The sequence below is a fragment of the Pomacea canaliculata genome, linkage group LG10, assembly GCF_003073045.1.
Source record: "Pomacea canaliculata isolate SZHN2017 linkage group LG10, ASM307304v1, whole genome shotgun sequence".
Lineage (NCBI taxonomy): Eukaryota > Metazoa > Mollusca > Gastropoda > Architaenioglossa > Ampullariidae > Pomacea > Pomacea canaliculata.
This window is the reverse complement of record NC_037599.1, coordinates 15629193-15652037: the sequence shown is the minus strand read 5'-3', so window position 1 is coordinate 15652037 and position 22845 is coordinate 15629193. Positions and strand designations below refer to the sequence as shown.

Sequence of the window (22845 nt, the reverse complement as noted above, 5' to 3'; positions counted from 1 at the left end):
AATTCTTCATTTTAATCACTGCACAGGTATGGATGGTAAATGTTTTCTGCTAAAAAATCTTGCCTCTTAGGCAGATCACAAATTTTACAGTTTTTACATACAAGAAATAAACTTGCAGGCACCCATCAATGAAATGATACCAATATAAACATGTGTTTTGCAATGGAATTGAATTCCTGGTGTTTCTATTGGTTTTAGGTGCCTTTTGGCACACATAACATCATTTGTAATTCAGCAGGTTTGTAATATTTTGGAGAGCAAACTACATGTTGATGCCCAAACATGTCAGAATCCTTTCAGAATTCATAATGCTAAACCCAGCTGAAAGTTGAGAATTCACTGTAAAGGATAATTTCTCACCGTGGACAAGAATACTGATTTTCTTTATCTTGCTAGTATTGCTGCTTATTACAAAATAGTTTTCCACTTCTGTCATGGTTGGCTTATGCTTGTGTGTTGCAGGATGAAAGAGCAAGATGTATTGATGACTGGGTGAAAACAGAGGGGATGCTTGTTATCTCCATAGTTTCTTTGAATGTTATATTCAATTGAATGACTGGTACATTGGTGGCATCTTTTATTTTGTTTTAAAAACTGAAAAATTAAACATGAGAAAAGTATCTTGAATATGTATTGTATGTTCACAGAATAGTAAGATAGAGCAGTCTTTGAAAATAATGAATGGTTAAAAATTCTAACAATGAGGGTGTTTCATCAATTTTGTAAGTGATTCTTCATGGTGACAGCAAACTCGAAATTTCATTTCAAGACTTTCAGATAATTGATCTGTTTGATCAGCTAGATCCTAAAATGAAAGCACAACAATTGTTTACAGCGATAGCTCAAACTTCTTTCCAGGCTGGGAAAAAAGTAGCATAACAGATGTGTGTAACAGCAGTGGGCATTGATTCTGAAATAACAGCTGATGGAGAGAACTTGTAAAATATGTGGAAATTAACACTGTTACAAGATATACTCTAATAAATATTCATCAAGCTATGGCACAGTATCACAGGAATGAATTCTTGCAGAAATGGAGAAATGTGCAGTGATTTTTTTTTTTAATTTCACCGTGATGTGCTTGCCAAATAACCATATATGTATAAAGGAGTAAATAATACTTGTATTACAATTTTTTACGAACATCCCTCTTCAGAACAAAATTGACAGAAATAAGCTAATTATTGCTATTTTTAAAACTAGTTATTTATTAAAAGCCCTAATAATTAGATATGGTTGTGCTGTTCATATGTAAGTTATTGTACATCTAACAATTGAATTGAGCAGTTCTCCTCACTTAGGAAGGTGTTAACAGTAGTAGCAAACAACAAATGTTCTCTCCTCTGGCGAACAAAGATGGAAGAACCAGACACAGGCACATCATGCAGGACTTTCCCATAGTAAGCAGGCTTTCATGTGTTGCTTTCATTATTTTGCTTTGTTTCTGCTGTTCACTACCTAAAATTATTTCTACAGTAGGAGCAGGCAACAGTGAAAGCAGCTTTGTCTATGACAGCTGGTGTTGCTGGTACAAGATGCTCACAGTGAAAGAATGCTTTAAGCTAACCTACGCACACACACTTGACCCCTTTTCCAGTTTGTGCATGGCCCTAAGAATACTGCTAAATGCTGATTGATGTTGCCATAGAAAACCAAACTAAACAAAAGACCCTCATATAAAAAAACTACTTAAGTCATTTCTGATAATCACTTACAAAGCCAACTCCTTATTTAGATGTCAAAGATCTTGCTCGTCTAATGCAGAATGTGGGTGTAGAACGCTAATGGGTGAAATGTAAATGAAATTATACTGTCACTGAAGCAGATTGCATTTGTAAACATTTTTAATTACAATTTACCAAGTCTAGACCACAAGCATACAATGGCAGTACCTCTAAAACAAGTCTGTATTTTCTCATGACAAAGCTGTTAATAGTGCTGGTAACCATTGTAAGAAATATTCATAATAGTATGATTCCTATCCAAGCACCACAAGAATATTTCAATATCATCAGACCCTTAGCCTGCCCCCCCCCCCCCCCACCAAAAAAATAAACTCAACACTTATTGGAGTTTAAGAAGCAAGAAAAAACAAATAAATCAAGCACTATTACTAACAGTTAAAACATGCAACTGGCTTGTGGTGGAACAGCATATAGCACGAGATAAGTTATGGGGATCACTACTGGTGTTGCATGCTTCTAAGGAGTTAGCACAGTGTAGACAAACTGCAGCTGGAGCTGGCTGGTTCCCATAGAAACATCTCAATGTTCATAAACTAGTCTTCTTGGTAATGCACCATTGTAGTTTGGACACAATTCTTTGATCCTGTGCTTGTGTATCCACCAGGAAAGAATGCACTGAACAGTTGTTTACGTAAACATGATATTGACTTTAGTCACCTAATAAACAGTACCTTGACTATGCAGTGCATTCCTACATCAAATGTAGTTCAATATATCTCTGTCACAATCTTCATGACAGAGGCATGTTGGTGTTAAATCCTTCAAAAACAATGTGTTTCACAATGTCCTACTGAAAAGTCTTCGTCCCACTGTCATGTCATGTGGATGGGTATAGGTCCTTTGCAGTTTCACTGTCCTTGGCACAAGGCTGAAAACAGTAAGCATGCACCATCATGCTGGGTCAGTGCATCATGGAACTGAATCACACAATGCTGACATTAGCTGCCTGGATGTACTGTGAGAGGTAATTTTGGGCTTCAGGCTGTAAACCAGTGTTGATTAATGTTGGAATCTGTCAAAAACAAGATTTATGACAAGCACTTTTAAAGAAATATTTGATGGATAAAAACATCTTGCAAAGTTTAAAAATCTCGCAAATATACAGTAAATCGATGTTATTACTAAATGATGATAGATCAGCCCTATATTCCACTGGTGGGTGAACAGGAACAAGAATATGATAGATATGACAAAATAGTAATAACTATCATGATCACCAAGAACAGCTGATAATCACCTTTTCAAAGTGAGAGTAATTCAACATGCTATGCCAGAAATGTTACATACTTATGTCAGAACAGTATGTGACGTAAATGTAAAGATTGTCCCTTGAATTCTTCAGGTCATTAGGGAGTGAGATGTTAAAGACTACACCTTTCTTGGGGGCTAACTTTACATGAAGGCGGTACCTATCTCCTCTCCCTTGCTGCCTTCCCGTCACCAACCCTCTAAAGAGTCAGGTAACATTCCCACCATCTGGGTGGACTGAGGAAAGTTTGCTGCACCGCACAGGTATCAAACTGGCATGCCTCTCAGTTCGGACATCAGCATTCTAATCATCTGGCTATTTACTTCCCCAGACATGACTACTTGAACATTGAAGCTAAACTTTCACACACATATCAGGCAAGCGAGACAGTGATTCATGTACTTGTAACTCCTTGTTACCACACACCTTATGCACGACACCCTTTTCACTCTGAATACATCTCGCATGAAATACATGAAGTATTACCAGAGAACTAGTCTGGGCAAGCATTTACTTTTACACGTTTGAAGGCTGATTTCATCTCTCAAAAATCTTTCCAGAATCAAGCTCAAAGTTACTGATATTAGTGGAAGATTAAATTATATTCACAACATGAGCTGTAATATTTGTGATTTTTGTTTTTTGGGAGGAAGTATTGTTTAAAACCACAAAGGGATTGACCTCAATCTAAAACCACACCAGGCATGAAATATTGTGCATTGATGCTGCAGTTAACTCCCCTACAATGTTAACTTTAAACCACCTTAAAATGAACGAGACATAGGTACCTGGCAATTTTCACTTTATTTTATTGAAAGTATAATAAAATCTTGGCATACCTTGCCTGGATGGCCAGTGGCCAGCTTTCCTAGGTGTTTAGCAAGATTCAGTTTAGGGTCTGATATTTCACAGCCAAGAGGGTCTCGCTCCTTCTTGCTGGCGAATGCCAACTGGGAGTAAGCTGTCTGGTATCCTATCCACAAAATAGCACTCATGAGCAATGAAAGCAAAGATGATGGCAAACTTCTTTATGATTAAATATGAAAAGTCTAAATAATGTTCATGAGAATACTAATCAATATATTCAATGAATGAGTTACAAGAAAGTTTAGCAGAGTAAAAAAACTACTTGAAACAACTGTTGAAGTGTACTTACACCAGTAAAATGGATCTTAAATACTAGACATGTTCCACTCAAGCACTGAGAGTAGTTAACATGCTAAACCCCTACCCCTGGGATAAAAACTAAGTGGGAGGAAAACATACCAGGGGTATCCTCAATTTCTATGAAGTGTTCATCGTCTGGTATGGAGTCATCCTCTGGCAGTTCAAACAGTCCTATTAATGCTTGCAAGAGGCGAGGCCTGAACAGATCATATGACACACAAATCAGAATGCAAACCCGATTCCTTTATAAACAGTAATGATGACAGCAGTCAACTTAAAACCAGCCGCTGAGCAAGACATTGTTTAGTTGTAACAATTCTACATGCCTAGCTTAGCTCAAAACAGATGACATGCAGGAAAAATTTGTAGGAAACCAGGAACCTCTATTTTCAACAGTCAGGTGACATTCGATGGTCTTCTCCGGCCATCATTTTTTTGACATTTAAATAATTGTCGTTGCACCATGTAACAAAATGTTCAATCTCTTGTCTGTAATAGGAGTCATTATCGTTGGAAATCAATCCTGTAAGTCCAGTGTCATCTGTAAATTTAACTATACGGCAGTTTTCGGTCCTATCACACGTACTACCACACCTACTAGCACTCACCAAAGAGACACATAGTCTCCTTGTAGCATTGAGGGAGCCTCAGTCAAAATCTTGGTAACACCAACAGCACATATTTTTCGCTCCATGTTACCTGACACTTTTCCTAGGTCTGGTACAAACAGCCGGTCAACAACCATTCCAAACATCCTGTCAAACCAGAAATATTGTCATGAAAAACATCTATGTCAATTATTCTTTTTCACATTACAGATGCCCAGATAAAATTTTAGACAAGGAATTTTTAAAATATTCAACATACTTACTTTGCCTGGATTCCCTCAATGATGTCAATAAGAGCAGCTGCGCCATACTTGATGGCATAAAGGGAAAAGAAAATGAGAAGACCTGGAAACAAAAATAACAATCCATCTCTGTATATCTACTTATCCATTTTTCTGCCAATCCTACACCCCAACACTGCACGTTATTAAGTGTAGACTCAGTCAACATCAAAGAAACCTCAAACCTCAACAGACTACGTTTGAGACATCGCTCATATCTCGACAACTGTAACTGTGCTGCTACACTTGCACATTTAACAGGAACTGTACAACTGTTTTTCTCAAAAACTAATCATTAAATGACTATATCATAAACAGTTTACATGTATAAATTATATGTTAACAATATGCCACAGCATGTCGGATTAATATTTCATTGCAGGCAGTTGCGGTACATGCTAACAATATGATTGAAACTTTAAAAATTACTTCTATTATCATTAACCATACCTTTGTATGTTACAAACTCAAAGTCTGCTGCTTGCAAAATGCATAGGAACAATTAAAACTGCTTAATCTACTCCTATAAACAACTGTCAACTGCGTTTTTAAACTATAATCCTGAAAACCTATCACAAAACCAGATTCTTGTTGTTCCAATACTTACTTTTCACATACTTTGTTGTCTTCGAACTCTGAAGCCTTTGGAAAAGAAGAATAAAGACTTGTCTAGTGTACTCTGTCACAAGTGACCTGAAATAGCCAAATAAATAAATATCAGCACATGGTTTTCTGCAAAGCACAGTCAATCTGATTGCCTTGTCCCTATTTTCTCCTCCCTCCCTCGCCTCTCTCTTTTTTAAACACAGGTATGCATGCACACATGTGTACACAGTCCTCTCATCTCTGCAAAGCCACACCCATGCATTACTAAGGAAGGAATACTGGTTAAATGTAGCCTTCCTGCACCTCTACTAGAGTGGTTTCCCAGCTATCTCCCCTAGTGAGAAAGATACTTCTAGCCACTAAACCACTCCTATTGAGTGACTGCTGAGTGTTGCTGCTAAGCAAGAATGTTGTTCTTTCAAAAGCAAAAATGAGAACCACTATGTACAGGTGCAATCCTACAAACACAACTACCACAGTGATTGCATATGGTAGCCTTTCCTTCAGCATCAAAAGGAGAACAGACAACAGCAAAATCAATTCACTAGATCCAAGATTTGTTAGATAATCAAATACTTCTACACAGAAGCATCATGAACATTTGCGGTTATGGATTTTTTTTATTTTTCCAAGAAATCTGTTCATCCACAAAACCATTCTAATTTAAGAATCCATGATTTTGCACCTTTCCAAAAATTATTAAGGACCAAGAATAAAGCACAAGCAAAATTTACAATGGGTCAGCAGTGAAAATCTATCAAAACGGTGTCCAGTCACTTAATCCCCAGACACTTCATCCCCGACACTTCATCCCCGACACTTCATCCCCGACACTCAAGAACAATTTTCATATCATATTGTTGAAGAACATTAAATTTACTAGCTTATATGAACTTTAACTAATGTTGTAGATGTTCAAATGACGTTGAAGTTAATAGCATGATTTGAATTTGAATTTCAATTAAATTTTTCGCTGACTTCATAATTTTTACAGTTAAGGATTTAGTTTAGGGATTAAGTGTCTGGGGATGAAGTGTCTGGGGATTAAAAGTCTAGGGGATGAAGTGTCGGGGATGAAGTGTCTGGGGATTAAGTGACTGGGAACCATCAAAACACAGAAATTACTAACTGTGGCATGAACTCAATGATTGAGTTAAGGATGTAGAATCCCTCATGGTCATGGGTTTTGGATGCCAGCAGCTTCTGGAAGATTCCCAGCAGTCCATTCTGGAATACAAACAAGCTAAAAGTCAAACAAGCATGCAGGTTCACAAATGCATAAGACATTATTTTAGGTAGGTATTTTACCAGTGAGTGATCTTGGTGTACCGCTTAAAAGAGATAACAGAGAGTGAGTTCTTATGTCTACTTAAGGTGGACTGTTAACAAAAACAACACTGATCACAGACAATTTTCTTTTGAAGTCTTGTTAAAAATTGATTTTATTATCTCACCAGCCTGTCAGCTTGTATTTGGCTGCTGCCCAACTCTATAAATGCTTGGATAAGGCGTGTAAGTGGAGGAATGTTACCAGGGCGTTCCCACAGAACCGGGGTAAGAAGATGGGGAAATAGTGCCATGTAGGTGTCTGGCACTCCTCCTCTGTGATACTCCATCAGAAGTGACAAGATTTGGAAAACATATGGGATGAACTCTGTTGGGTGTAACACAGTAAATAAAAAGATTTCATCATATGCTAATAAGTTCACCAAAATATAATCTGTAATCTCATGAACATGCATAAACATTTCCCACACACTATGCTAATTACTTGAGAAAAGCAAGCTACTAAGTGCTCACCCTGAACATCCTGCTGTAAGATATCCGTGAATGGCCCAAACAAACCCTGCTCAAATGTGGCCACAGCCTCAGGATTATGTTTACATGATGTGCGGATGGCAATGGAGAGACACTCAAACAGGTAGTGGTTGAAATGGGGTTTGCTTGGATTCTGTCACACAACAAATTTGATCTTCCTTAATTTTTTTAATTTCTGTGCAGTGTTTTTAAGCTCAAAACTGCAAAATATTACAAATTCTTGCCAGGTCTGGGGAGAATCTACTAAATCCTATGTTCTATCAGATGAATATGTTTGAAATGTCTGAGAAAATGTGATATTAAACTGTAAGACTGGCTGATTTATTACTAGATATTGGAGTCAGACTCATCAGCACAACTGACATCTGGAAAAAAAAAGTTTTATTTTTTTTAAAATAAAGAATAAAACCTCTGATAAAAGCTAAATATTGTCCTTGTCTATCTTCACTAAGCTGAAATGCCATGATCTTCCTCGTGTTAGTCATATGGCAGCCCTCTTACCTTACTGACAAGAACCAGCTTGTGTGTAAGTCCTTGCAAAAGCTGTGTCATCATTGGAAGTATATGGTGCTGTAGCAACAACATTGTCCGCATTACAGCTGCACAACAGACAAGCAAAACATCATTAGTTTATACAAACATTGCAAACAACAGACAAGCGAAAATTCATGAGTTTACACAAACACTACAAACAGATAACAAAAATATCATTAGTTTATATAAACACTGCAAGCAAAAAGCATTGTCAACATCACAGCTGTACAATAGACAAGCAACACATCATTAGCTTATGCAAACACTGAAAACTGCCAAAACAAAGAATGCAGTTTTATGCAAAATCATTCCAAGAATCTATTTTCCTTTGGACTTCCAAGATAAAGTTGTACAGTTATGCTCAGTTGAAGCAAATTAAAGGGTTGGGATTTTTTTTCATCTGAAGAATTAAGCAATCAAAAAATGCCTTTGGAAAAGGTAAAATGTTATTTATATAAAAAAAAATTTTATAAGCAAGTTCATCTTATCTGGGTTTGATTTATAACCATGCAAAATGGAAGGCACTGTCCATTCATACAGCTACATACCTTTCATAATATATTCATTTTCTGTTGAGCCTGGCTTTTCCATGGCTGCAAATAGATTTGTCATCAGGTCGGTTGCATATGGCTGTATAGTGTCCATTGTAAACCTGACATCAAGATAAGAGTAACATCAGCACAAATAAAAATTCCTGCACACTTCTCAGAGCATTTGTCACCACCATTCAAATACTTAATTTAACTCTCTTCTTGACTTCTTTGCTAAACACTGAACAAGAGAGTAAAGCGACACATTCTTGTGTGTGCACGTATACATTTTTGTAAAAACATGGAAACAAGTATGTGTGCACAAACATATATTCAATGTCATACAACAAAAGTGCTATACACAGAACTTGCAGCAAGCCTAGGAAATAAAGGAGGACTTACACAGCACCACCTGAAACCTTTACCATGAAGAGACGCTCAATAGTGTGAGCTGCATATGTATGCACGACATGACTGGAGGCACCAAGATATCGGATCAGGTGAGGCACGCTTCCAGCTAGTTCCTCCCTTGGAAGCTGTATTGAACAAACTTAGATTATTATAATTATCGATTTCTCACTGCCCCCGTTTTTTCAGTTTCATTTATTTACAAAAAAAAAAAAAAAGGAAAAGACATTAAACAACCCTAAAAACCCACGGGTAAAAAATCTGAAATATACAGCAAAGTAAGCAGGTCCCAGAATCTTACTCAACTGCTCTTCTTAGATCTGTGTTGTGATATGCATCCAGAAGAGTTCTGAGATTAACAAGTAATCTTCTAGCTACCCTAATCTTTCATTTTTTAAGGCATTCAATAAGACAAAAGTAGTAGTTATAGTCTCTCAGTTTAAAGACATCAGTAAACATATTCATGGTGGCAACCAAGAAACTGCTCACCTGACTTCGAAACACCATAAGATACTTGATAGCATCTGCCTTCAGAATTGGTGTCTCATCAACTGTCAATAGACAGAGTAATCTTAGCAGAAACCAATCTCTGCATATTAAAATTTACTTAAGCATACTTGTTTGATTGATTTTGACTGTATGGTGCTGCTGGTGGAGAATCAGAAAGTTCAGATTTGGAATAAGCACAATGCTTTGTTACTGATTTGTCTGACATAACTTTTGTGTGCTTTTAGCCTCTTGTCACACTTAAATCTATGAACTTTACTAACTACTAGTTTTAAGGACATAAAGTACAGCAGTCAGGTCAAAGGCTTCAAAACCAAGATGGCTTTTTTCAGCATTCATTGATGTTCCATTTAAGCTTGTTATCAAAGATAGTACTCAAATATTTATGTTGATGTTATATGTATATAAATTAGCATGTGTTGAGTGTATGTTTGAAATGTGCAAAGTACCTGAAATAAGGGTGAAGGAATGGAAGTTTTTGTTTTTTTCTTTTAATAATGCAGTATGTGTTATTTATTGCCATGTGTTAAAAGTTATCTCTATTTGAACAAGTTACAACCATAAGCTTAGGGACAACCCCCCCCTCAAAAAAAAAAATAAAGTCAACCCATGATCTCTTGGTCTCTGGGGAATGAAAGTGTTTTAAGATATCACTGATCCTGGAGCCACCTTGTCTGTGCAAACAGTGTCCATAGCCTCTCCATTACCATCTTTCTGTCCTCAACCATCTAAGGGATATAGGTACCCATTCAACAGCTAGGTCTATTTGGGGGAGTACACTTTGTCACACAGGCAATGAACCAGACTATGAGTGCCTCTGACCACAGATGCCACCTCTAACTACTCGGCTCTATGCTTCCCAACTGACATGCATAGAAAGAAGTTAACAGAAATTAACTGTTCTTTTGAACAAAGAAACTGCTCTCACATAGCTCTTTATAATTTAAACCACACCATTACAAATCAAGGAATTCAATCAACTTAAATCTGATAAAGTGAAATAAAACTGGACGTTAAAATATGCTGCTTGCAAGTTAGTACTATCAAGTTCTTAATAACGATACACACGACTCTTAAAAGATGTAAGCAAGACTAGAAGAAACTGTCTTACCATTGCTGGACTGCAGGTCAGGCAAGACATGTCCCCTATAAAAATCTGTTATGTTCACCAGTTCACTGGTTTGGGTTACTCCTTGCTGTAAACAAGATATTCATTATGTTACACTTCTTGCAACAGAAGAAACGCAGGTCAGTCATATATCACATGTAATTTTTTTCCCAATAACATTATTTGACTGGTTAGCCATCAAATCCTTCTCACCTTCTGTGTCATGCCTTTGGATGCCAGGGATGTGATGAGATAAAGCGCAGAGTCTTTGCTCTTCCAGTTGCTTTGTGGGTTCTTACTGTAAGCCTGTATGTAGCCAGACAATTATTTCTGTATCCCAACTTATGGTAAATCACAGTTACTTTATATACCACTATACTACTTCATTAAAAAGAACATGATGTATTCCTCAATATCAAAATTTCCATCTATCATTAAGTAGCTGTATTAAACTTTGCATAATGTTTGCCACATCAGCTTTCCTTGCTAATGATGCACCAAAGAGAATGTATGTATTTGAAAAAAAGACATAAAAATATTAAAGATAAACACATCAAAAGTTCTCACCTCAAGAAGACCCTGGACATAAGTTGAAAAGTTCTGAATAACAGGTCCTTCAAACGATTTACAAAGGGCCTGCACCAGGTCACAAGCTGCACGTCGACGTGTGTCAACATCTAATGCAGAAAATGTTTACATAAAGCCATCCAAAATTGCTCCTGAGTTAATACCATTTTTTTTTTTTGGAAGGAATAAGGGTGTAAACTCCAACATTCTTTTTCTTTGGTGAGTTGCAAGGGGAAACAGAAAAGAAAGTCAGTCATGGTGAAGAAATAGCAGATTTATTACACACACAAATTTATAATATTAATCAACGCAAAAGAACATTGCAAAGGCTGTATGCAGAAGTGATCAACCCTAGTAAGCATCTGATATGGTTAGAACAGTAGGGAGAGGGAGGCTGTGCTTATTATTAACAACAGGCCAACAAGCTTGATATTTTTTTTATGGTCTGAGCAGAAAATTAAGGTGTAATCATTTCAAAAAACCAGCACTAATAAAAAACAATTTACTATACACTACTTTATCTGTCACATTAATATCCATTAGAATTAGGACTTTGAAACAACTCCAAACATGGAAAATGCCTTGAAAGCAACTGGAAGTTCAGCTGTAAGTCATTTATCTGGCCAGAGATAAAGATGACAGATCATTAATCTGACAGAAACCTCACCAGAGCCTTCAATGTCTCTGCGGATATATTCCTCTGGATTGTCATCAAACAGTTCCTCATCGGCTTCTGTTATTCAAGAAAGGTCAATTAACAAAGATGCGCCAAAAGGATGATAAGATGGCACTTTTTCATCTATAGCAACATGGATGTGTAAATATGTATATATGAAAGAAGGCTAATGTTGCTTTGGTAATAATAAGCAATGCAGGAGTCATATGTAGTCTTAAGTCTAGATAGCCTCCTTGTCAAAGATTGTGCCTACAACAAGATATACATATGAGCTACACTGATTTGAAAGGATGCTTGTAGACTAATGTGTGACTGAAGCAGTTCAAGTGAACTTGTCTCATGAGAGGTACCACAATAAAGCCTCACCCACAGGTTTCAATTGTAATTTATAAACGTAACTGGTTGGTCACAAAAATTTATTAATTTGCACTAACATTTAAAATTGCAGCCCTATGCTCTTACAAGAGTAACAAAGACTAAACTAAACATTTAAACTAGTAAAGAAACTTACGTCGAAGCTGAATGTTGGGAACAATGACTTTCTCACATATGTTTGCCAAAGTTGCTGGGTCTTCAAAAAGTGAGCGATATCCTGGTCTTTCAGCAACCGAGGCCAAGAACTGAATTGCATTGCTCACAAGCTGTGAAAAAGAGAGAACTGATGACAGTTTTTAATCATGTGTTTTATAAGCTCTTAAAATAAGTATTCAGATTTGGTCCTTTGCACTCAAACTATTATTTCATTCTCATCTTAATCAGCCAAAAAGAATGATTTTAAAATTTTGTCTATATCACTCTGAGAGAAAGAAAGGATGACTTTGTGAAATCACTTTATGCAGTTACATTCTATAAACACCTCTTTCAAAGCCCACATCAATGAACTGACCAGGTCATACTTGACTTCTTGTCCTGTGCTGACCAGCAAACCCCAGATTGCTGTCACAAAATTTGGAAGGAATGGTCCAAACTCCTCATCATACTTCTGAGCATAAAGCGCCACATTGTCACAGACCTGAGACTTCACCTGCTCCAGCAGGCCAGCTTCTTCCTCATCCTGACAACAACCACATACTGTTAGGCTGATGATGGAGGTAAATATTGAAAAGCTCTTTTATCACCTATTCATGATCTGACACAAGTGCACGTAAAGTCTGTCAATTTACCTGTAGGTGCGTTTCACAAGATAAATCTCAAATATAAAGCAGCATAAAATATAATACAAACATAAATACAACTCCCTCTGGACTAGTACCAATTGAAAAACTATTATGCTGGTTTCTTGGTACTGTCAAGGGGAACTGCTGGTTGACAAGGCTTGCTATAAGGCCTGTCTTGTGAGGAGACAAGCAGGTCCTGCATGAAACAACTAGTTCACTGTTTCACTACTGCCACTGTTGTTAACCAAGACTTTGCTTTAGTCAATGCTGGTCTCTGTCTTACATGCACTGGAACTGTCAGCCTTTTGGTAAGGTCTTGCAGTCTACAATTGGTGCCTGCCATCAGAATGTCGTCATGTGTAAAATATAGGCTGCACATCGGTCTCCCACCAAGTGAAATGGAGGCATGAAGGATTTCTCAAATGTTCTCCAAAAAGACATTGAACAATATAGGTGATAGGGAACACTCTTGACGGACTACTCTTGTTGGAAAGAAAGCTCCCATTTGGTTCTTCAGTAGTCTTTCACTCATCAAGCTCCTGTACAGTGTGATGACTTGAATGAGGCCCTCTTCAATGCTGAATTTTTGCATGACATGCCAAAGCTCCTCATGTCCGACTTTCTGTCATATGCCTTTTTAAAGTTGATGAATTTGTGGAAGAGATTCTGCTGGCATTGCAGATATCTTTCTGTCAGGATGTGACAGCTGAAGATCTGGTCAGTGTTCTCCTACCTAGTCTGCAGCTAGCCTGTTCTGCTAGAAATTTCTCTGCAATGGTGTTAATGCAAATCTGGACCACTTTCGACATCATCTTGTTTGTAATTCTGTAGTTTTGGCATTGACTGTTTTATTTCTTTGGAAGCGGTCTAACTAGTGATTGCATATATTTTTTGTGTCACTGTATTCCTAGAATCTGTTATCACATTCTTACAGTAAATTTACATAAAATAACTAAGTAGATCACTGAAAATAGGGAAAAAGTAAAAGCAAAACTTGAGACAGATAGTTTGTTTAAATTCTTCCACCACAACTGATAAACACCCTATTACTATTTTATTTTATAATTGATTTTTTTATTTCATAATTCAAATAAGTATTTACGTGAATGTTTTATCTCCTTTAAAAAAAAAAATTATATAAGAAACTGGTATCCTATACAGTCACAATTTTATCTACACAAACGAAACTGCACTTTGCCATCCAAACAACTAAAGCATATATATCCAGATGGGAAATAAAGCAATTAAAAAAAAGATCTCAGAACTGCCTGACAACGGCTGCACTCCTGCACTATTTTAGTTCTATTGCGACCTATGAGAAAAAGCAATCCTTTGCACTGCCGTTTAAATGTCTTCACATTAGTAGCCATTAAGACTATGTCAGGAGCTTAATCTTCACATAGAACTCCAAAACTTTTTAAAAACATAATGACCATGATTAAAAGTATTACCTCTGTCTTAAGGAGTTTATTGTCAACACTCAGAAGCTGCAGGAAATTATCCATCCAAGGCTTAATGTTGTCCTCAAAATGTTCAGGTAGATCCTAGAAAATAAGCAAACAAAAAATCAATAGATCAAATAACTTTATCATTAATTTTCTGCTTCATCAATACCATTTCAGTTTGCCACATAAAGAGAAAAATGGATAATATGACATATTTGAAAACATCTTTTTTTTCTACATTTACTACAATCAACCAGTTTACTCTCAGTGCATTTATCTTTACTTCAAGCCACCAAGTTTACTAAAATACAATAGTGATACTTAAAATATTGGTCTCAAATCTCTTGCCTTTTCAAACCTAGCATAAATTTAAATAATTATATATTCTAATATTTTTTATCATTTTTGTATTGCTGTTCATTTTGTGTGGCCTCCCTGCATTTCATTCTTGTAGTAGTCATGTTTATATTAGCCACTTCTGGACAGGACAGTGCCATCGCTCTTGCTTAATCCTGTTGTTGCCAATGCCATCAGATGGTATTGGCTACCATTTCCTGCATGTTTGCACCATCATGTGTGTTGTCACAAACAGACAGATCTGTGTTATTGGTGCCAGTACTAGTAGCCAGACTGCCTTGAAACAGAAAGTGTCTGCGTCACCATGTGTAGGCAGACTACCTGTGAGAACCATCCTTAGCTATTTAGAGATTGATGTTGGCTACCTTTGATGCTCATCCACAGTCTGTTCACTAGTACTCAGCAAATCCTTGATTCTGTCAAATGCTGTATGTTGTTGAACAATGAAGCTCAATGGGGAGAAAAATGAAGTCATCCAGATAGCCTCTGCATATAGGTTTAAACATCTGCCTCCATCTACATCCCTTTCTCTGGATCCATCAACACTTTCTCCTAGTCTTTCTCAGAGTTCTTTTTGACACATCAGTCCTTCGAGAAACATGTCAAATCAGTTTGCAAATCAATCTTTCTTGAACTGTGCAGGATCGGCCACATGAGACATCTTCTGACTGTTGCCTCCACCAAGCAGCTTATGTCAGCATTTGTGTTGTCCATGCTCAACCCCAGTAACTCTCTGGTCACAGATCTTGCTGGTCGCCTGCCCACATTGTATTCCATAAGCGGAAGGCCGACCATGCAACACCTCTTCTGCGTGACCTCCAGTTCGGGCTTGTATCGAATTCAAGATTGCCATGCTTTGCTATCGTGTTGTTCGCAGCCTTGCCCCAATCTGAGCTTGGTTGCCATACCAATCTTAAAGGTCAATTCGCTCAGCACAAACTAAATTTTTCTCTATTCCATGTATCAGTCTGGAGACTCTTGGCCATTGCTCTTTCTCCTCCAGTCCCCAGTATTTGGAAAGGCCTGCCTCTATCCCTCCATACAGCAGAGTCAGTACATACTTTTCGATCTGGTCTTAAAACATACCTCTTTTGAAAACACCTACTGTAATTGGTCCATCCTGTTGTCCTTTCTCTTCCCCCCCACTCCAATCTTTGCATTCCTTTACGTTCTTGTATTGCTAACTGGTGCATGTTCATTTATGTATGTTGTGCTTGTCTGTACCTGATTGTGCTACATACATCACAAGGTCTCTTTCCCCACTGCCCCTGGTCACTGAAGCATATCAAGCTCACCTCCGCATGAGGAAATTAACTATACAAATCCTATTGTTATTAAAGTCTATGCCATTAAAAACCACTGCGTTTTCTTACTCTTCTTTTTTATCTTAAACAGTTGACACTTTCATACCTGAAAGTTGAGACTATAAAAGATCTTGCAGATGAGCAAAATTGAGCTGAAGATGACCTTGAGAGCGGCAGGATCATTAGCATGTGTTGATGCAAGTCCCATTGTGGCCTGTTAAATCCAAAAACATGCAGTGACTTATACAGCTACAATAAACTACTTTTAATGTCGTTTACAAACTTTAAAGACCAAGACAAAACCTTCTCTACAAATTAGATGTGTTAAATCCAGGAACTATACCAATTAATAAAAAAGAAAGGGATGTACTCCCAACCATAGGATAGGGTTCACATAAGTCTGACCAAAGTGAAAATGAGAATCTTTTAAGAACATGAAAACCTGTTATTTGAGGATGTGTTCATAACATCAGATCAAACTAAATACAGGTCATCTGTCATTCATATTTCGTCTATTATAAATTTATAGATTAAAGAAGGAAAATATAACTAGGTCACAATTTTATTAGCTAGTTTTGAGACATTTTTAAAATCTGGAGTGCGAAAAAAATTTCAAATATTTTGCATAAATAAAAATGCATCAACTAGTACCTCTCTTCTTTAATAATGTCTTTACTATACACTTAGATTTACTAAGATATATTGAACTATTCACTAAAAATAAACACTTTTAATGCATTTAAGGCCTATCACACAAAAGCAAAATAATAACTGACCTTAAAAAGCTCTGTAAAGGCTACTGCAAAGTTGTCCAGAACAAACTTAATTTCTTTCCACAATTCATCAGATTTGAATTCATGACGATACCTGAAAATCAAATGCAACAAAAATTACTGTGTACGAATGGGGTGTGGTTTCCTTCTTTTTAAAAAAAAAATTTGTTCCAACTTAAGAACACTTTCACGAGATTATGGTCAACATTTTAAAATTTACCTTCTGAAAATAGAGTGAGCTGTGTGCAGAACACCATTGATGATGTGAAAATCTCCTGTCTGAAAGTTGCTGACCATCTCTGGAATGAGACCTTCCCACTTCTTAGGAAAGTCTTCTCTTCCAATAATGCTGATGGCATCACTGAGCTGTCACACACACACGAATAAAATGCGGCAAGCACTTAAAATCTTCAAAAACGTAAAACACTAGTCCTACACCATCACAGATATTTTTTTAAATGGTACATTGAGATATACACATGCATGCTTGTAATACAACTGAAAATGGTCAGATGGCAAGGCCTGTAAGACCGGTATTTGAAAATATGTCCTTCTCAATAGGCACCACATCCAAAGAGAAATTATAGGTGCAATATCCATAGAGAAATTATAAATGCCAGACATGGGATTTGAGTCCACAAGCCCTAATCCTCAGTCTTGTTGTAAGTGGTTTACTACAAAATTATAGTCTAACCTGTTAAAATCAGGACATACATAACACAAGCCACGCCACTCAAATATGATGTCCACCTCTAACACATATGGAGATACATATAAATCATACAATGTTTTCTGTGATTTAATAACTTAAACTGTTGTTTCAGAACATCCACATTGTGTTAAGACCATAAGGACAACTTACTCAAAAACTTTAGCACATACCTGTTAACACACATTTACTGGATGATTGACTGGTAACACTTACCTGCTTCTGTACCTGTTCATGACTCTTCAGCATGAGGCCTACAATGTGCTGTTTGATTGCTAATCGGTCAGCATCATGAATGTTGTTGCCCTCCCCATCAATCTGATACACAATCATCTTGGTTTAATGATTTCAAGAATCAACATTCTTTAACAAAAAGAAGCATTAAAAATTTAATTCAACAATATATCTGTTTTCCTTCACACACCTTTAAAAGCAGCCCATAAACATGAAGGAACTGGATTAACAGACTGCAACGAGGAGAGTCTTAGAAAATACACTAACAGAGTTAACTAATTATTTCTTCAAGTGATAAAAGATATGTATTAAAATACATAAAACTCACAATGCGCCAATTACGCTTGATAAAATTCTTGAAGACAATGGCAGCTGAAACACGAATGTGGAGCTCAATATCAGACTTGTCCATCAAATGCAGAAGCAAAAGGCCATAGTTTTGGTTACGCTCCACAGATTCCAAAAATCGCTCAGCTGCAAGTACATAAAGATATACTATTAAAACTACATTGAGCAATTTGAACATGGGAAGGTGCTCTAGTCAGAAAAGTAAAAGTGTAAAGTTTGTTGCAAGGTGCAGCGTTAAAATATCAACAGTGACAATATATATATAATTTTACTTGCCCATTTTTTTTATTTACTAATTTTTTTTCACTGTTTTTAAACTAATTTGATCTTATGGTACCACGTGAACAGTAATACACCAATGCATCTTATCAACAGATTTTTTTTTAATGCATTAATGAAATATACTTTAAGTTCAAATCTCATAGTTTTCAAGAAATATAACTAAGTCTAACTCTTGATTTTGCTTAATAAGCATTAGACAGGGACAGTCTTGGCACTTTTCTCTTGAGAGAGAGTCTCAATTTCAAATTATAAAAAGGCATGCTTCACCCTGTTTGCGGATCTGAGCCTCTGGTGACAGTGTCTGTTGCAGATATCCTGCTAAGGCTTGCAAATTGCTATCTGTTATTTCCATTGTAGAAAGTGGCTTGACAAGCTAAATTTAAGTGCTGAAAACAATGAAAAAGCATATCTTAGTTTTATGACTGCTATACAAACTGATTCTTGCACAAAGGCTGCATTTTTCACACAATCACATGATGAGTGCCCCAAAAAGTACTCACTGTAACAATAAATTAAACTTCACTAAAATGCTCAGTTCTTCATATTTAAAAATAAATAAATGATTAATATTATAGCTTTGAAGGTAAGCAAGTCACTCAAATGTTTTAAAGGGTTTTCTGTATGCTGATGCATATTGTGTGCATATTCATACTTAACACCCAGAGCATTTTTTTAAGCTGCATTCAATGATGATTTTCTATAACTGTTAACACGCCACTAAAAGCAGACAGGCACTTTTTCTTGCCCTATTTTGTGGGCACACTCGTTTCAATGTAGTACGTCCACAAATATGCAGCAGTTTCTAGAAGTGAAAATGTGTGTATATGATGCGCTTGATATCATTTTGACTCTTCTGTATTAGAGTATCTGATCCAATTACGATCGCTGACACTGAAAGAGTTTACTGTCTGCCATCCTCAAGCGACGTAATTTAAAAATTGTGCACTAGTAACAAGTGGCACCGTTAGTATCCGGTGTAATAAATGGTGGATTTTATTCTAATTTTTAAATGAGGCTATGAAATATAATTTATGAAATACTGTGAAAAAATCTGTACAACTCTTCACAGTAAAAGACCTGTTATTAACTTCGGCACGAAAACAAGTCGGAGGAAACGTTACCTTTACTGACAGTCAAAAAAGAAGAAAGCAAACATTACAAAATGTTTTCGTTCTTCCCCATCGTCGTTTTCACAATTTAATTACGAACTATCACAGAATACATAAATATGTTGTTCGAAAAAAAAAATGGAGTGATACTACTTCAGCCTTAAAGTTTTGAGAAGCTGAAATAATTCAGGAACTTCAGACACTGTCACTCACATGGACAGCCTTTGCTTTGGCGCTGCTGTTATTTCAAAGACGCTAAAGAGCCATCAACGGGGGACTACTCTTATCTCACCGTCGCCGATCCTAACTTCGCAATGGTTGAGTAGTATGATGATGATGTCGATTTGTAATGCGCAGGTATCCATTCAGAAGAATGCTCATTGCGCATAAAAAACAAAAGAAGAAAAAATAAAGTGAACATCAGGAAAGTAAAAAATATAGACAGAAGTGTTTCTTGGTTGTTTAAGACTGTTTTGAAAGAAACAGATGGGTCTTCAGTCTTTTGCGAAACGTGGTTGGTGAGGTGATGGTGGAGAGTTGGCTCTCCACATGGTATAACGTCTCTGGTAGTACCCACAAACTTCATAGATCGTAGAGGTGTGTGATAGTACCATGGCATTGTAATGCACAAATCTCTAAATGTAGCGACGAATCGTAAAAAAAAGTTCAGAGTTCATAGTCAGAGAAAAAGATCACATTGCAGAAAAAATGGACGAGTAATCAACAAAGTGAATAACTATAGGAGAAGACTGCATGTAGTGCAATATATTTAAATATTTTCCCAGTATTTTTTATTATTATTATTAAATGCTTGGATGGCACACTCGGTAAAAGACTAGCCGGAGGTGGAGGGGGGATATCTTCACAGGTCACAGTAAATATAGCTTCTCAGCAAGTTTCCTCAAACCCCTTATGCGGCTACTTTGACTAATATATATGTATGTGCTCTGTAGTTTTACAAGCCACTCGATCGATGTTGCACTAAACAGGTCGGTCGCTCTGTGGCCGTGAGCCGTACGGCTGTGCCATGCCGATTTCTGTATTGCGTACGTTAAAACAAGCCAAGTTTATGTAATATTCTTTTCTCGCTCATTTATAGCTAGGGCCAAAGATGAGTGTATCGTGCTGCGAGCTCTCAGCCGACCAACACCAGACACTGTTGATTTGATGACAAACGTACTTTAATTAACTAAGACAATATGGCTGCTCGCCAACCTTGACATTACGCAAAATCTAACATAAAGCCCCGGATGTCCCCCCGGGATAACCCTTATCATGACAATGAGCATCTGCCTATATGCCACTGAAAAAGAGATGAAACTGATCGATTCGACTATAAGACGAAAATCCCTATCATAGAGTAGATTCGACTAAATCATATCTTCGCTATAATATGGCCACAAAATAAGTGAATTTTTATTTTGGTTGACGCGCACAGAGCAAGATATATACGTTTGTGATATATATATATGTGTGTGTGGTTAAGGTTGTTTGGTTTATTTAGGAAGAAAGTGCTTCCGCCTTGCAGCGATTTCGCACTATGGGTGGAGGAAACTGGAGTACCCGGAGAAAACCCCCAATAACGCCCAGCCCTGTGCATGTGACACATACACAGTGTCCCAAGACGTGATCTGAACCCAGAGCCGCTCACTGTAGTGATGTTTTAACCACTACGTACACTACCGGGCTCCCCTACGTGTGTCACCCAAGGACAAAATTCACTTATTTCGTGCATGTGCGTGAGAGAGAGAGAGAAAGTGGGTCCAAGTCAATATAAATCAAGAGTTTTAACGCTTAATGTTTTCATGTAAAGTGTTCGGCTCTTAACCGGCGTTGAAATCTTCTGGCAGAGGACGTACCACTCCAGCGGCTTCATCGAACTACGTCAAAGGTGGCATGGTGTTCCCACGCAAAAGTATACACAAGACAACTTGGACTTCCCCTGATTGCCAGACGGACAACTAGACTGACCTATAACAGTTGCTCGCAAATGGAGGCGTCTTAAGATGTCCGAGTGAGATGAGGAACAGATGTTGTTTCAGACCACCAGCTCCTAGTGGCAGTCTTCAAGATTACGCTAAAGTCCTTCACTGATCCAGCAGGCAGACCACACGAAAAGTTCAATACTCAATACCTCAAGAACAAGGAAATAATGGAAATTTATAACTGTGAAATCAAGAATAAATATTAGGCCCTTTCAGGACTGACAGAAAAATCAGTGGAAAAGCACTGGTCAACACCCAAGAGCATTTGAAAGACAACCTGTACAGATGTTCTAGAGAAGAGGAAAAGAAAACACAAGGAATAGATGACCCCAGAGACCTGGGCAAAGATTGAATCGAGAAAGGAATTGAAACAGAAGCTCAACCAGTGTCAAGACCAGCAAGAGAAGGGAGGTCTCAGAGCTGAATATTGGGAATCCAACTCCAAGTAAAGAGGTCTGTCATGGAGGACAAGAAACGCTTCACCCATGAACTGACAGAGGAAGCAAAGACAGCAGATATACAGGGAAAGATGAAACGTCTTTATGAAATAATACAAACTCTGTCAGGCAGGAACATGAACCCAAACAAGCCAGTGAAAGACAAAGACGGCAAGACAATAACAAACGAGGACAAAGAGACCGCTTGATGGAACACTTTGAGGAGATCCTGAATCGACCTCGTCCACCATCTTTACCTGACATACCACCAGCAACTGAACAACTTCATGTCAACATCAGCTCTCCCACTATGGTGATATGATGATCCACTATGGTATTACACCTAAGCTCATAAACATTATCCAGGGATTGTACGAAGACACGTTCTGCCAAGTTATCCACAATGACAAACTCACTAAACCTTTCGTAATGAAGACCGGTGTAAGAAAGGCTTGCATATTTTTAGACAATAACGCCGGTATCCAGTGGACCTTTACCAAACAGCTAGAGGACCTGGACTTTGCAGATGACATATTAATCTCCTATCTCATCGGCAGCAACATGCACAAACCAAACTGAGTAAGAAGAGAAGACTGGTTTAAAGGTCAACAGAAAGAAGACCTAAGTGATGAGAATCAACAACAAGCAAGGAACTCTCAATCCAGCTTCAAGGAGAGAACATCGTGGAAAGAGACCGCTTCACATATCTGGGGAGCATTGTCAGCAAGGACGGTGGAGCAGACAATGACATCGAAAGCTGCATCAACAAGGCCAGGCTTGCTTTCAACAGCCTACCCCACTCTGGAAATCCCGCCCACTCTGGAAATCCCGAGCATTATCCTTCAGCAGTAAGACCCGCATCTTCAACACCAATGTGAAGGCAGTTATACTGCATGGTTCT

At 37.5% G+C, this 22845-nt stretch overlaps 1 protein-coding gene across 3 annotated transcripts; it reads right to left on the bottom strand.

Annotated features, from left to right (window-relative positions):
* Positions 1 to 1826: 1826 nt before the first annotated feature.
* Positions 1827 to 19808, bottom strand: LOC112573370 (exportin-2-like). 3 transcript variants are annotated; one of them, XM_025253668.1, is made up of 27 exons: positions 19736 to 19808; positions 18681 to 18799; positions 18112 to 18257; positions 17766 to 17867; positions 17061 to 17206; positions 16844 to 16934; positions 16174 to 16281; positions 14413 to 14505; positions 12691 to 12858; positions 12316 to 12445; positions 11796 to 11861; positions 11129 to 11238; positions 10775 to 10867; positions 10565 to 10649; positions 9436 to 9497; positions 8941 to 9074; positions 8557 to 8660; positions 7976 to 8073; positions 7457 to 7607; positions 7111 to 7310; positions 6786 to 6883; positions 5658 to 5743; positions 5033 to 5114; positions 4770 to 4916; positions 4261 to 4358; positions 3834 to 3967; positions 1827 to 2757 (listed from the first exon to the last, which is right to left on the bottom strand). In XM_025253668.1, exons 2-27 carry the CDS (start codon positions 18763 to 18765, stop codon positions 2668 to 2670), a joined length of 2907 nt encoding a protein of 968 aa, XP_025109453.1. In that variant the 5' UTR covers positions 18766 to 18799; positions 19736 to 19808; the 3' UTR covers positions 1827 to 2667. The 3 variants fall into 3 exon arrangements, with proteins under 3 accessions (XP_025109453.1, XP_025109455.1, XP_025109454.1); XM_025253670.1 differs by having other exon boundaries at positions 19676 to 19760; XM_025253669.1 differs by lacking the exon at positions 19736 to 19808 and adding an exon at positions 19535 to 19735.
* Between the last annotated feature and the right edge of the window lie 3037 nt (positions 19809 to 22845).